Source organism: Apteryx mantelli, chromosome 12, assembly GCF_036417845.1.
Source record: "Apteryx mantelli isolate bAptMan1 chromosome 12, bAptMan1.hap1, whole genome shotgun sequence".
Taxonomy (NCBI): domain Eukaryota; kingdom Metazoa; phylum Chordata; class Aves; order Apterygiformes; family Apterygidae; genus Apteryx; species Apteryx mantelli.
The window spans coordinates 7,768,046-7,782,529 of NC_089989.1; the positions used below are offsets into that span (position 1 = coordinate 7,768,046).

Below are 14,484 nucleotides of genomic sequence, written 5' to 3' on the forward strand. Positions count from 1 at the left end.
GGTACTGAACCATATTCTTATAGAAGCAGTGCAAACCCTAACATAAAAATGTTCATGTACAAAGTGTGCATTGTTAAAATATAACAAACTTAATCTTCAGGTTTAAACTTTTAATTGGGGTTTAAATTGTCCATTGCTAAGTGCTGTTAGTGATCTGTTGAAATATTTCAAAATTTCTGTGTTGGTAATTGCTACTATTGTTTCAAAATCCTTTAAATCTGGTCTTTGTCTGAAGAAAATATTGCTGGAAGCACATCAATATTACGAATTAATATTTCATTAAATTAATGAGTTTTGCCCAGGACAGCAATATTATGCTAACTGATAAGCAGTGTCTAACGAACCTGTACACCTACACTGATGTGCCCAATTAAAAATGTTCTGCCTGGGTTCTTGTGCCCTCAGATTACAAGCTTTTAGGGCCCCATTGGTGCAACAGGGCAGTATGGTAAAATGCAGACCTATAGGTAGGGAACCAGAGCGCTGACACAAATGGATTTTTCTGTCATATAAAGTTTCTCTCTGTGAGAAATGTAGTGTTCCCTGTTGTACTGCTTCGAACTGAATGCTCTCGGGCTCATGCGCCTGGATTTCTATTTGGAATTGTGCCTTTTATTGCTTAAGTTGGCAAAAGAGTTTTGCAGTTTTGTTCCAGTGATCGCGACTAGATTGGTCCACGTTCAGCTTGATTGTAACTGTTAATGCTAAGAAATTTGAATATATTGTGGTTTTTTTTGGTTTTTTTTTGAAATTAATGTTTTTTGTCAACAAGGGACTGGGTTTTTTTGTTTGTTTTGTTTTTTTTGCCCCCCCCCCCACTGGTTTGATTGGTTGGTTCTGCTGATAATAAAAGTAGGTAAACCCTAAATTTGGGGAGAAGGGCATGTATGGTATTGCTTTTCTTTTTTGAAACTCCTCTCCTCCAGCCCCTTGCAGATTTAAAAGATTTTTCCCATAGATCACAGGCATTCTTGCAAAACCTCCAGAAGAAAGGTCTAAATGAATGTGGCTTCAGCACCTTTACCCTTGGGCTCCAGCGCACAGGCCGATTATATTTACCGGATTGTGCAGTGCCTTATCGGAGCAGCTGTCATCGTCTGGGAGAAGTGATTCTGCCGGCCCCGGGGCAGCTCCCCTGTGCCAAGGCAGCGGGAGCGGGAGTGGGAGCCGCGCGGAGCCCTGGCTGCTCGGCCCGCTGGCGCCGCCGGGCAGCTCCCGCTCCCGTTCCTGCTCCCGTTCCCGCTCCCGCTCGGAGGTGGGCTGCCCTCGAAGCGCCCGGCAGGGAGCGCGGCCTGCCCGCCTGCTTGGATCGCTTTGGGCGCCGCGCACTCGGGCCTCGGCCAGGCGCTCTCAGTATTTCACGCTTAGTTTCAAGACACTGATCTACTAATAGCTTTTTTTAAAATTGATTTCCCTCGCACACACATACTTGGAAATTTTGGGGGTGCGAGAAGTGAGATATTGGGCTCCGCATCCACGGTGAGCTTCCCACGAAGCTCCTTCCTGGAGCAGTTGTCTTCAGAAAAGCCGTAGAGGTCAGAGTGGGAAAGTGATAGATGCATCAATTTGGGGTCAAAATTCCGTGTAGGCTTACATTTCACCAAAGGTGACTATATGAGCTTGCATGTTTTACAGTGTTACATGCTTTAACTAAACAGAGTAAATCCGTTTTTATTTTCTTAATTAAAAAATATTGTTTCTCATTTGTTCTGAGCTTCTGCCTTAGCAAATATAAGTAATTCTGTAATGAGGAAAAGCTTCTGATTTGTTGAGAAGTTTACTTTGGAAAATTATTTTGAAAATGCCAGTTACAAGTGGTGAATGGAATTTTTCATGTGGCTCTTGGCTAAATCTTAATTTTAAGTTCTACTTCAGTGTTCTGTATTTGTGTTTGCTTTTTATTCCCCCCCACCCCACCCCCAGCTAGTAATCACGTGGGAGGCTTTGTAACTTTGTAAACAGCTGGTGATAGCTTTGAAGTGACTGAGCAGCATGTGCTGGTGAACAGGGCGCAGCAGGGGGAACGCTACTGTACTTGTCCGCCTGGGCTCCCGGGCAGCTTCAGGCCTGCGCTTTCCTCCTTGCCCAGCCGACCCCGGCTTTTGCTGAGGTCCCCAAGTGATGCAGCTTGTGTGAAAGTCGGGTCCTTATCACACGGCATGGCTTACATAAAGCGTGCCGGTGGCTTTTAGACCAGTGCTTTAGAGCTTCTCTCTAGTGCTAACTTCAGTCCTGCTAACGCAGACCAATCTTGCAGGTCCTCCACCAGGCCAGAGGTTGCCAGCATAGAACTGGTGGAGCAGGGCGAGCGCCAGTGTTCGCAGAAAGCTCTTGTCCAGGCACGGTCCTCGCAGCCCACGCGTCAGACGAGTATCATCTTTGCTGAAGATATAAGTAAGTTTTAACTTTCCTGTCTTTTTCCTACAGGCAAAATGCGCATCACTGCTTGTTTATGAACATCATGGCATTGTCCAGAAATAAAATACAGATTTAGGAATGCACAAAACAAGAAATGGCCATTCATATGCATAATCATTTTAGACTTTCCGTAGGCCTGTTCTTTAAGTTCTGTCTTTTAAAGACCGCAAATCGATATTAATGAAACATCCAGGCAAGCAAGTAATTCTTAAATCTGAATTTCTTAAAAATCTGGGGATTGCTGAAAATCACTTTCAATACATGTTTTTTATATAATGCAAATACAGGTGTTTGGCATTTAGGAAACTGAAAGCTGCATTTGTGTGTCTGTCATATAATCTATCCTGTTAGCTTTTACAATGCCAGATATGGAAAAACAGATGATCAAGTAAATGTTTTACAGTAACTAAATCAGAAATTACATAGGGTTTTATGGACTCACCGGGTAAAAGTTATTGAGTCCTTTAGGATGTGGGCCATGTCTGACAGTTGCACTACACAAACTTAATATGTAATTAGAGAAAACGTCTGTCACTGTAGTTGGAAATCACAGATTTTTAAGATTTATTCTAAAGTTCAGTGAGGAAGGAAAGTGCTTTTCTTGCTTGTTTAACCGTAATCGCCCTTGGACCGGGTGTTTCGTAGTCAAGGTCATGACCTAGTTTCTGTTCCTTCAATGTCAGCACCTTGTGTCATTGGCTTAAATTTGCAGGGCTATCTGAGATGCATTTTGTCACGTTAGTGCGGTTGTTTTCGTGGTGAGCATGTTCAGTGTTACTGATTTCGTGTTGTCTTTTTGACATCTCTTCAAGCAACTGGACAAGTGCTTCGATGTGATGCTATAGTTGATTTAATTCATGGCATCCAAATTGTGTCCACAACAAGAGAACTCTATCTTGAAGATTCACCACTGGAGCTAAAAATTCAGGCTTTGGATTCTGAAGGTAAGAGATCTCCTAGTAAGGTATAAAATGTATGTTGAAATTCTCCACTGTCTAATATATGCATGGTGTTTATTTGAGACAAAATTGAATGTTAGAGGCCAGTCTGAGTAATTTATGTGGGAGTTCTCTGGATAATCCCTTCAGTAGCCTATTGTAATATTTTTCTTATATATATATTTTTGTTAAAAGTATAAAACCCAAATACCCAAGTATCTAAATAGGAAAATAAAACGCTGCTTGATTTCTGACATCTTTTGCTTGCTCTTTTTCTTTATTTTCCCAGTAAACTTAACTCTAGTGTCAAGAGAATTTTTAAATATCAAAATTTAAAATAAAGATGGCAACTCTTACTCCTGACTTGGAGGCAGAATTTCAAAGAATGTAATGGAAAAAGTTCTGATGTTTGTCCCATTGAAATGACACATCAGGATTTAACTAGACTAAGCAAGGCTGCACAAAAATGTGAAGCAGCTCATTTATTTGTTTTTTCTATGAACTGAAATAGTCTAAAGAATTTTGCAAACAGACTTTTTATTTGAGTCCAAGGAAGCATACAGCAGGATGTTCAAAGAGATGATGCTGAGGACCATCTACCAATTGCTTGGATTAATATCCCTTAATCATTATAGAAAGTTTCACTATCGGAAGGTATGATTAAGGTTCATGGGAATTGTGCATTTGGATCGAATCCATAGTTATTTAATAGGAGCAGAAAACTTCTGCTTCATATACCATCTCTAGCATCAGAAAAAGAATCTTGGTGCTAGTAAGAATTTCATGCTTTGATTTCAACAGCTGATTTTTATGCATGCATGAACACTCGCGCAAACCGAATGATTCTGGGAACAATTACTGAGTTGAAAGCAAATGATATGTAAAAGCATAAATTGTTTGTGTTTTGGATAGCTAATGAGACCCTGCCCACATTTGTTTATTTCATTAATCATGTATGTCAGTTTGTATACAGCAAAATGTTAATAAGTAAAAGTAATTCCATTTTCTTGTACTATGTGTAATACCAGATTCTTGGCTTGGTGTTTCTGCAAGCTCTCAAGCATGCTCAGTGGACAGATTTGCCTTGGAAGCCCTCCAAGTCAAAGTTGGAACAGGAGCAGTGGTTTAAAACCCGCAAAGAATGTTTAATCTGAATGATTGAAACAAGATGTTTGTTAGAAGCCTTGGGACTAAACTTCCGAATCTCAGTTAATGGGATCAGAATACACCCAAAAGCTTTGAAAATGAGATCCTTTTAATCTAAGTAACTTGGGGGGCAGTTCTTTGGAGAACTTTGTACATGTTGGAATCTCAGTGATCTTTCTTTGCACGCTTTTTTTTTTTATAAGCATTCAGGAAGAGTGGCTAGTTTATTGGAGGAAATAAGTGTTTAGGTAAAATCAGAGAATTGCATAAATTTTTTTGATATGCAGTAGGTACAAAAATCAGCATAAAATAATGATAAGTGGTTGAATGAAAATTGGGATAAATCTACTTAGGTTTGCTGAAAATGTATATCACAGAACACAGCAAGCTTTTTGCTGAAATCTGTGTGCACACACATGTGCAGACAACTATGTACTTTGTATCATCTGTTATGTATACAATGCTGCAGTCATGCAAATATTTTACTGGTATGTAAAGAAGTTATAGCTGTGTGGATGTAAGGAGTTTATGTTTTGGGCTGATGGTGGTTTACCAGACTATTGCAGCTGGTATAGGTCAGTTCGTTCATTAATACTGATGCTTCTACTCCTGTGTATATCTTCAGGAATAGTTTCTTTTCTTACTCTGCTGTATGTATTGTCAGATCTTATTTCGTAAGCTGTATATACTAATCAGCTGCATTAATTCAGATTCCTTTTGTTAATAACCCTCTCCAAATACAAACTCAATCCCCAAGTACGACTTTTCAGAGACTGCATGGGGGGCGGGGGGGGGGAAATCTGGTCTGAATAATGAAAGAGGGGAAGATGATATTAGTATCTTTGGCCAATTTAAGTATATTTTATCTGCATTAGCACCCATCTCAAAATAACTTCTGGTTATGCAAATATTTTCTACTTATAAAAAGAAATACATGTAGTTACAAAGTGTAAAAAGTCATATTGTAATTGTTTCCTTTAGAACATTGAACTTTTTTCAAGTTATTTTACTGTGACTTAAATAGAGGAGAGTTTAAATAAGGGAAAGACTTGAGAATTTTTCTTTATTTGTAGATAATATTGAGGGATTGTCAGAATAAATCTGAACTCATTTACTCAATTTCTTCAGGGTACTGTATCTACTCCACATCTAGAAAAAATTACAAAATGAGAGTAATTTAATTCATGTGATTAAACCATTTGAGTTATGGGAATCAGAACAACCTTCTAGTCAGTCTTTTAGGTGTTTTGAAAGGGTAAAAATCCCTTAATTTGAGAACTGAGCTTGTCATGCCAGAATAACTCTTGTATGACAGAACTTCAGCCTCTTAAAATAGAGATCTAAGAAAATGATGAGTGACCTGAGACAGGCAGAAGGGCTAGAAGAGTCACAGCTTTGTATGACCTACTTATTTTTAGCAGCCCTTGGACCTTCAGAAAGATTTTTGAATGTTTCCTACTTTGCTAACTTCCTGTGAATTACATTTCAGTTAGATGCCATAGTAAATTTGTTTTAAAAAAGAGGATTTTTTAATTATTTTAATATGTTTATGAGCTGTGTGGTGAACCTGTCATAAGAACTCAGGTCAAAAGTATTTTGTAGAAGAAAAAAATTTTGTTGCTTTTAGTTGATTTTGACACTATTTTAATTTGAAAAATAATTTTCTACGTCAATTTATCTTTAAGTATTTCAAGCCATCTTCCCAAACAATATAGGTAGTGTGCTAAAATTACTGTGATTTTTTCGTACACTGGGAGTAAGTGGATTAATTTATCATAGTACACTGGGATACAGGGAGCTGAAATGGAATTTAAAATGGAGCAGTAATGTCTACATAACTAAAATGCTTTGCAAATGATCTTTGTAAAACTGCCTGAAGTAGTCTGGCACAAACTTTATGTAAGAATTAACGGGGGTTATTTTGGGGGGATCTAAAGTGCATTCAGTCTTCAGCAGAGATCGAATGAGGTAATTATAGCTCTTTGCTCTTCAGCTTATTCGCAGAGCCAAATCCTGCCGCCAGTAGAAGTCAGTGGAGCTCTTGCCCCTGATGGAGCCAGGCGGTGGGGGTCTGGAAGGCCCCATGTTTTGTCCCCATTATTCCGACGCAGCGGTTAGCGTCTTGGGAATACGACTTGGTTCATTCCTTAGGTCACCTGAAAGAGCTTCCATCTGTCTTCCACGTCCGATCCAAGTTTATTGAGACTTCTGGTAATTTAAAGGGCTGTGAAAGGGTTTGTCCCTTAATTCTTATATCATCCCAATTGTTTTTTAACTGCTTCCAAGATGTCTTACCTAGCTGTAGTTTTGTTGGTAATGACTGCCTGTCTTGTCCTGTAGTAAAGGTTCAATGTGAGGTAGCAATTCCCTCCTTAATTTTTTTTTAAACAAACAAGCATACAAAAAAACCCCATATGGAGTCCCCAGTTACAGAGATCTTGCCAAATCTGAATAATTCTGGGAGAAAGTTCTTGGGTTTTGGTGGGTAATCACTCCCCACTTCCAAAGTATCAGTTATCTTCTTTGGCTTTAACCTGGGGAGATATAGCAAAGTCCTGCCTCGCAGACCAGTCTTGAAACTGCATTCAGTATCTCAAATCTGATGATATAGGAGCATTTTTGTCATCATTAGCTTTATGAAGGCCACAAATTGTTTTTACCAGGCAGTGCTGCATCAGGTGACGCTTCCCTGGTAGCCAAACGGCACGAGAGAAGAGATGGGGAAATGAGGGGATTCCTGTTCATGCTACGTGAGCTTGCATGCATGTGGCTATGAGCGTGCCGGGGATATTGGCCTCCTGCCTGGGTAGGTCAAAGCCTGGGGGTGGTGCCCCTTGTCCCCGTGTGCGCGGAGCTGCCCTGGCCTGGCCAGCGCCAGCTGCTTCGCCGCCAAAGAAGCCTCGCGGGGAGCTCTCGGCGGAGCAGCTCTGGGCCAGGTCGCAGGCTGCACGGGGAGGCCAGGGGACAGCGCGGCGGCTGGCCCGCAGCCGCTCCGCAGCTCCCCTGACAGCCGGGTGACCCCGCGGGGAGGCAGGAGGAAAGAGGGCAGTTGATGAGAGGGGCCGTATCATCGCTCGGGCTCGCCGGTGCTGCCACGGGTAGGCTTGACCCCCCCGGGCTCCTGTTGCGATCCGTGCTGCGGAGGTAACCCGTGTCGTCCGGAGGCAGCAGTGACAGCCCGCGGTTGCCTGGCTTTTCCCCTGTACCGAGGGACCCTAACAGGAGCCAGGGCATCCAGGACAAAAGGCAGTTCAGAGTCTGTAAGGATGGGTTTGCGCTGTTGCCGCCAGCTTGCTGTAGCGCCGGCCGTGTCCGAGTGTAGCTCCTCCAGGTGCCGCACCGTGCTTGTCTCCGTTGGCCCTGTGATTTTCAGTTTGAGCAAGAACAAAAGGATATAATCTAGCTTTGCAAAACTAGACCATGCATTGTTAAAGAAAGGTAAACTTGATTGCATGTTAAATAACCCATTCTCAATCAATTTTAATTATATTGCCTTGTGTGCTTAGTTTTGCATTTAAAATCCTGTTTATTTGGGATTTAGAGCTACCTACAATAACTTGTATAGAAATGGGAGAAACAACATAGGTTCTGAGTTGCGAGTTGTGGTGGTTTTTTTTTTCCTGTTCTGTCTTTTTGTGTGTCCTATTCTTTTTTGTGTCTTATCCTATCCTGTATTTTTGTGGCTTAAAGATGTCAAACCTTTAAGCATAAGAACTTGAGAATGAATTTGCTTTGGTTCATGCTTTATTAATATAGAAATGAATGTCAAAGGGGAAGAACAAATGAAAATGTATTTAAAATATAATAAATACTGAGATTTCAATTCTGTATTTGTCCCAGTGGACGCTAACTCAAAGCAAGATCCATTTTGAAGATTATAAGGTCTCTCAGATTAGTAGCTCATTATGCTTTAATTATAATAAATCTTTGCTATCTGTCTGTTTATTCCTATTGCTGCTTTTTAATGGGTATTATATCACACGTTCAAGGGGTTCAGAAGTTGGAAAAAAGTGTTCAATTTAAGTTCTTCGAGTGAAGACTGTTGTCCCTATTATGAGTAAATCAATGTTGTGTTCAAAACCACAGCAGTATAGGTGGAAAGTGTGATTCATTAGTGCTCTGAGCTCAAGTTCCCCAAATAGGATCTCGGATTCCCATCACAGAATGGTTGAGGTTGGAAGGGACCTCTGGAGATCATCTAGTCCAACCCCCCCGCTCAAGCAGGGTCACCTAGAGCACATCGCACAGGATTGCATCCAGGCGTGTTTTGAATATCTCCAGAGAAGGAGACTCCGCAACCTCTCTGGGCAACCTGTTCCAGTGCTCTGTCACCCTCACAGTGAAAAAGTATTTCCTCATGTTCAGATGGAATTGTCTGTGTTTCAGTTTGTGCCCGTTGCCTCGCGTCCTGTCGCTGGGCACCACTGAAAAGAGTCTGGTCCCATCCTCTCGACACCCTCCCTTCAGATACTTGTACACGTTGATAAGATCTCCTCTCAGCCTTCTCTTCTCCAGGCTAAACAGGCCGAGGTCTCTCAGCCTTTCCTCATAAGAGAGATGTTCCAGTCCCCTAATCATCTTTGGAGCCCTTCGCTGGACTCTCTCCAGTAGTGCCACATCCCTCTTGTACTGGGGAGCCCAGAACTGGACACAAGACTCCAGATGTGGCCTCACCAGGGCCGAGGAGAGGGGGAGGATCACCTCCCTCGACCTGCTGGCAACACTCTTCCTGATGCAGCCCAGGATACCATTGGCCTTCTTGACCACAAGGGCACATTGCTGCCTCATGCTTAACTTGGTGTCCACCAGCACTCCCAGGTCCTTCTCCACAGAGCTGGAGAATTCTGTTCAGAATTCTGAACTGAAGGTCGTTTAGCAGGTTTTTTGGTGTCCTGCCAGTATCCAAAAAATGCTAGGGTTTTTGTGGTCAAAGGGGAAAGGAGGTGACTGGTGCCAAGGAAACCCTAGGAGGATGAACAGTGGAGGATGGGTGGTGACACCTGCACTTACCTAGTGGGTTTTATGAACATCATCAAGCAGCGTATGACATTCCAAGCTATGACTTTTCCCTAGGAAATTTCACTATCGTATCCTTAAAGGACCAGTGTCATGTCAGTATGAAATCATAGTCTATCTTGCTTTACTGCCTTGTGCAAATTCAAGATGTTCCTGTTAACTGACTTTTCTGTTCATAGTTTGTATTTCAGGAGGACACTATGTTGCTTTTTGTTTCTGTTTTAATCTAACTGTATGTCTGGTTTGTAGGAAACACTTTCAGCACGTTGGCAGGGTTAGCCTTTGACTGGACAATAGTAAAAGACACAGAGGCTGATGGCTTCTCAGACTCCCACAATGCGTTACGGTAAGTTCATTGACTTTTTTTTTTTTTTTTTTTTTTTGGAAAATGTATAAATATTTCCCTGCATCTGGACCAGTTTGCTGAACTGATATCTGATATGTAAAATAGTGCTTATGGGCCCATTGTGGGGGGTGGGTTTTTTTTTTTTTTAATTCAACAACCTGGACACTCTCATCCCTAGTTATTTTATCAATTGATGGTGTTAATAAGCAGACTGGGTAGCTCTTATCCAACAACTATAAATACACAGATGTGGTTGCTGACCCCTCTCAAACATTGTGGGCAGAGGAAAGATTGATCAGTAAGACGTATCTAGGGATTCCAGCTGAGGGATTCCTTAGAAAAAAGAAGCCCTCTTCCACTGCAGAAAGCATCTTGCTGGGCTCGAACTGTTCTAGGTTTCAGTGAACATGCAGTTTTAGCATTGAAATAGCCCTAAAAGTAGCTAAGTTTTAAATCAGAATGAGTGAAGTGACTGCTCGCAAGCTAGATGCGGCTCATAAGACTAGACGAAATGCATACTAGTAATTCAATGCAAGTTACTCAATATACTGTCTTTCAGATAGTAATTAATGAAAAGCATTTGCTGAAGACCAAGTCGTGGTGCTTGATTCATCACTAATACTGACTCAAGAAATAAGCTGACTGGAATTTAGAAGCACTGTATTTTGTGGAAACTTCTATGTAAAGATCTTATAGTGCTTTTCAACTCACTAATGAGAAGTTTTTCAGCACTCCTGTATAATAGGGAGTTGTTAATCTCTCCATTTAATGGAGGTGAAGTTCTGGCCCAAAAGTTAGGGAGCTTATCCATGGCAGGGATAGAACTCAGACCTTATGTTCTTTTTTCTTTTTTTACTCCTACATTTGTTCTCAGACCATCTTTTACCTCTGTTTTGTTATTGCATTTTATTAAACATATGCTATATGTTTTACAATGTTGACTTCATTGTTCTGTTCTCCAGCTTAAAGTAATTGAACTTTAGTAACTTCCATCCTTATTAAATTTACCGGAACTGAAGACTATTTAACACTACCTCTTCTGGGGTATTTTGGATTTGGATTCCCGAAGTTTTGTCTTTACATTGACATCAGTGTGCTGGAAGTAAACAGTTAGTACTGTTCCTGTTGTCTAGCAGTACTGTGCTCATATGCATCATATTAAATGCCACAGTGAATGCTGACTTTGCTTGATGTGAATGTTAGTAGCAAAAATGCCTCCCAGATACACTTGCATTTCTGACTGGACTAGGAACACATGAAACATCCATTTTGCTCATGAAAATGTTTCCAGACATTTCTCAAATAGAACATTAGCATCCCCCCCACTAACGTATAGTAAGGCTGTAAAATAAAATAGATTCAAACTCATATGCCAGAGGCTTCAGTTACTTCAGAAAACAACTTGCAGCAAAACTGAGGTGAATTGAGAGTTATATGGTAATGCAGGAAAGTATATCTTCCTTTAAAAGAACTTTGCTTTATTCATATGAAGTTTGACTATAATGTGAGAAGATGAGCTCCGTAGTAGAGCAGAATGGTTAACAGGTAATTTCCATGCTCAAACCTATATCCTAAATGCATAGGAAAAGAGATATTAGCAGGGGGGAAAGCAAACATGAGCCTTTGCCACTGAGTAAACACAAAACCCAATTGTGCAGCCTTTGAATAACATCCGTACAGGAGCAAACACATGGTGTCACCTGAGAAAGTCTGCTAAGCCCATAATAGACTTGCAGCTGCAGGTATATGAGTGTACGTGGCCAGCATCCACAGTGAGACCCAGACAGTGTACTAATTTTTCAGTGGGGCTTATGGTCCAAGTCCTAGTCCATACAGAGATTTTTGTTTCAGTATAAGTATTTGCTGGAGATGTGACTTTTAACTAATATTGATATATCCTCTACTGTTGGCACAGCTATAACAGCATAGAAATGTTTTGATGGTGTTATAGCTTTGCAAAATAAATGAACTGTCATAAATGGGTGGATATTGACACCTGTTCTCAATATGGCTTTGCTGTTTTTACTGCATAGGTGTACAGAAAGCGAAACAGATCATGTGCATATATAAGCTGGCTACTGTTAAAACATGATCCTTCTCAGTTTCTGTCCTCCATCCTTTACCTATTCCCCACAAATTCCTTTCCTCTCAATTGTCACATCTCGTCGAATTTTCTAACAGTTACTAAAAATATTCTGCATGTAGGGTTGTGGGGTTTTTTTTGTTTTTGTTTTTCCCATAGACATTTATTAAATGCATCTTAGACACTTCGTATAGGTCAAAGTTGTGTTATGACTTGTTAAGCTGCTGCTTTTATAAATGTAAGTTGTGGGTCTTTTGCATCTGTCGTTGCACAATAATCTAGAGAGTTTTTGCAGTCTACGCCCAGTGTGTTTAAAAAAAAAAAAAAAAAAAGAACAGAAGGCTCATTATAGACCAAATGTGCAGCCTTCTGATATTTCTTTAAGGCCCGCAAACAGGCTTCAAACAAGCTTTTATCAGTCACACAAATTGGCTGCAGATATATTGAAGAATGAGTGAAATTTGGATATCTGGACCCAGGCAGACATCTTAAATTTGCTTAAAACATCTGAGCCGGAAATAGATACTGTTATAGTTTCTGCATGGTTTGACAAAGATTGTTTAAACTTTTTCTGTTCACCTTTCAGTATACTCAAGTTCTTAGAATCCACCTATATACCACCTTCCTATATATCGGAGATGGAAAAAGTTGCCAAGCAAGGAGATACCATTTTGGTGTCTGGAATGAAAACAGGGAGTTCTAAATTAAAAGCAAGAATACAGGAAAGTGTCTATAAGGTAGGAAACTTGCATTCATCGTTTTTTTTATTTAGTCTTATAGTCTAGCATTACGGGAGCAGTGTAAGTTTGCCCTGCCATGTTGTTCGCATGACATCTGTTCCCTTTGTGGCTATCGCGGTGCTGGATCTCTGTCCTGTGGGTTCAGATCTGTAGCCTGTATCGCAGAAGGGGACGGTGCTGCTCTCCCGATTGCCCCGAGAAGGGTTTGAGACTGGTGCAGTCACCTCGCCCTAGTTATCTTGCCCAGGGTGGTGCATGTCCCAGGGAGAGCCTCCAAACCTGATTCTCTCTGACAAAGGCACTGTAGCAGGGGAATACACTTCAAATACTTGTGTACAATTCTGTTATTCCTGCAAGCTAGAGTCATTCACATTGCATACCAATATCACTAGGCAGTGTAGGCCCCTTTAAAATAAATAAAATGATTGTTATCTTGTATTTACCTTTATTTCCTGTTGTGCTTTAAATGAGACTATCCCTAGCTTCATAGGAATACTTGGTTAGTAACTAATTCTACCTCATTAGATCCTGCTCTCCATGGGCTTTGGGGTCAGAATGTCAATATTCCAGGAGTGTTTAACTGCAGTATTGGCATTCTTCCCAGCTATTATATAGATCCATGCTCTTTCTTTCTTTGTAACTTGTGGTGAGTGTGTTTTTCATTTAACTCTAGTAACAAAGTTGTTATTTTCTCATAATAGAATTTACAAACACCTGAGATGGTTTTTATGGGTTATTGCTTGCAGGAATACTTTGCATTGTGTTAATATTGACTTAGTACTATACCATGTTTTAAAAAAAAAAAAAAAATACATCCATGTATACAGTATGGGGGGGGGTTCTGAAGTTCATCTCATACCTGCAATCTGTTGCTGCAGATTAGTACTATTACTTGTACTTAATGCTTTTGCTTAAACCAATGTTGCCTTGCACCGTCTTAACTATACCTGGAAAAAAGTGTTCTATGAAAATATTATCTAAATGTATGTAATACTAGTAATGTTTCAGAAATAATAGTGCATCTTAAGAATCATATTTTTGTTGCATTTTACCTTTGATAAGTAATTCTGATGATTGTATTTATATTTTTTTAGAATTTATATTTATTTATGTCATATCAGGGTCTGAGTGGTCATTTTTTTCTTGTTTCTTGAACACTGAGTTAGTTCTGAGCTAGTACTGAGTATAATTGAAATAATATTATCCCATTTGCAATTTTACATGACTTTCTGGTTACTATTTCATTTAAATCTTTTACTGCTGCCAGACTGCACATCTTCAACAAACTTCCCTCAAACAACTGTAATAGAACTTATACAATTATCTATTGTATTCCTAATTTCATAGACCAATGAGTTTGATACAGAAGTCGTGTGGAGGTACCTTGTTTTACATTGGGGAAAATACATTTCCACATGTCTGAATAGTTGCTGTGCGTCTGTCTCAAGTATTTCTCCAGAAAACAACTAAAATTATGTTCAAGACAGACTTTTTTTTTTCCCTTTTACTTTTTATGGTATTACTGAACCATGTATAGACTGGAATTGCTTGCCCATTTTAGTTGTTGGGGAGACTGGCAATGAACAGGGAATAAAATCAGATAAGGTAGTTTCTGGAATATGCCCACCGAACTTTCATTTCACTTTTCTTTTTGAACCATGGCCAGGTTACTCCTACTCCTACTCATCTCTATTTCCACCCCTGAAAATAGGTGGAGATAGCAAGTATTTGAAGTACAAGATATGATTCATTAATGCTTCTAGACACTTTTGAGATGCATAGCTTCTTAATGGTATA

The 14,484-nt window shown here is 40.2% G+C and overlaps 1 protein-coding gene across 1 annotated transcript in view; it reads left to right on the forward strand.

Moving 5' to 3' along the window:
• Window positions 1-14,484, forward strand: part of NUP210 (nucleoporin 210) — a 74,291-nt gene that overhangs the window by 6,850 nt on the left and 52,957 nt on the right. The window contains exons 2-5 of the mRNA XM_067303821.1: window positions 2,258-2,394; window positions 3,231-3,362; window positions 9,768-9,864; window positions 12,534-12,684. Coding sequence (XP_067159922.1) covers window positions 2,258-2,394; window positions 3,231-3,362; window positions 9,768-9,864; window positions 12,534-12,684 — 517 coding nt within the window. The remainder of the gene's footprint in view (window positions 1-2,257; window positions 2,395-3,230; window positions 3,363-9,767; window positions 9,865-12,533; window positions 12,685-14,484) is intronic.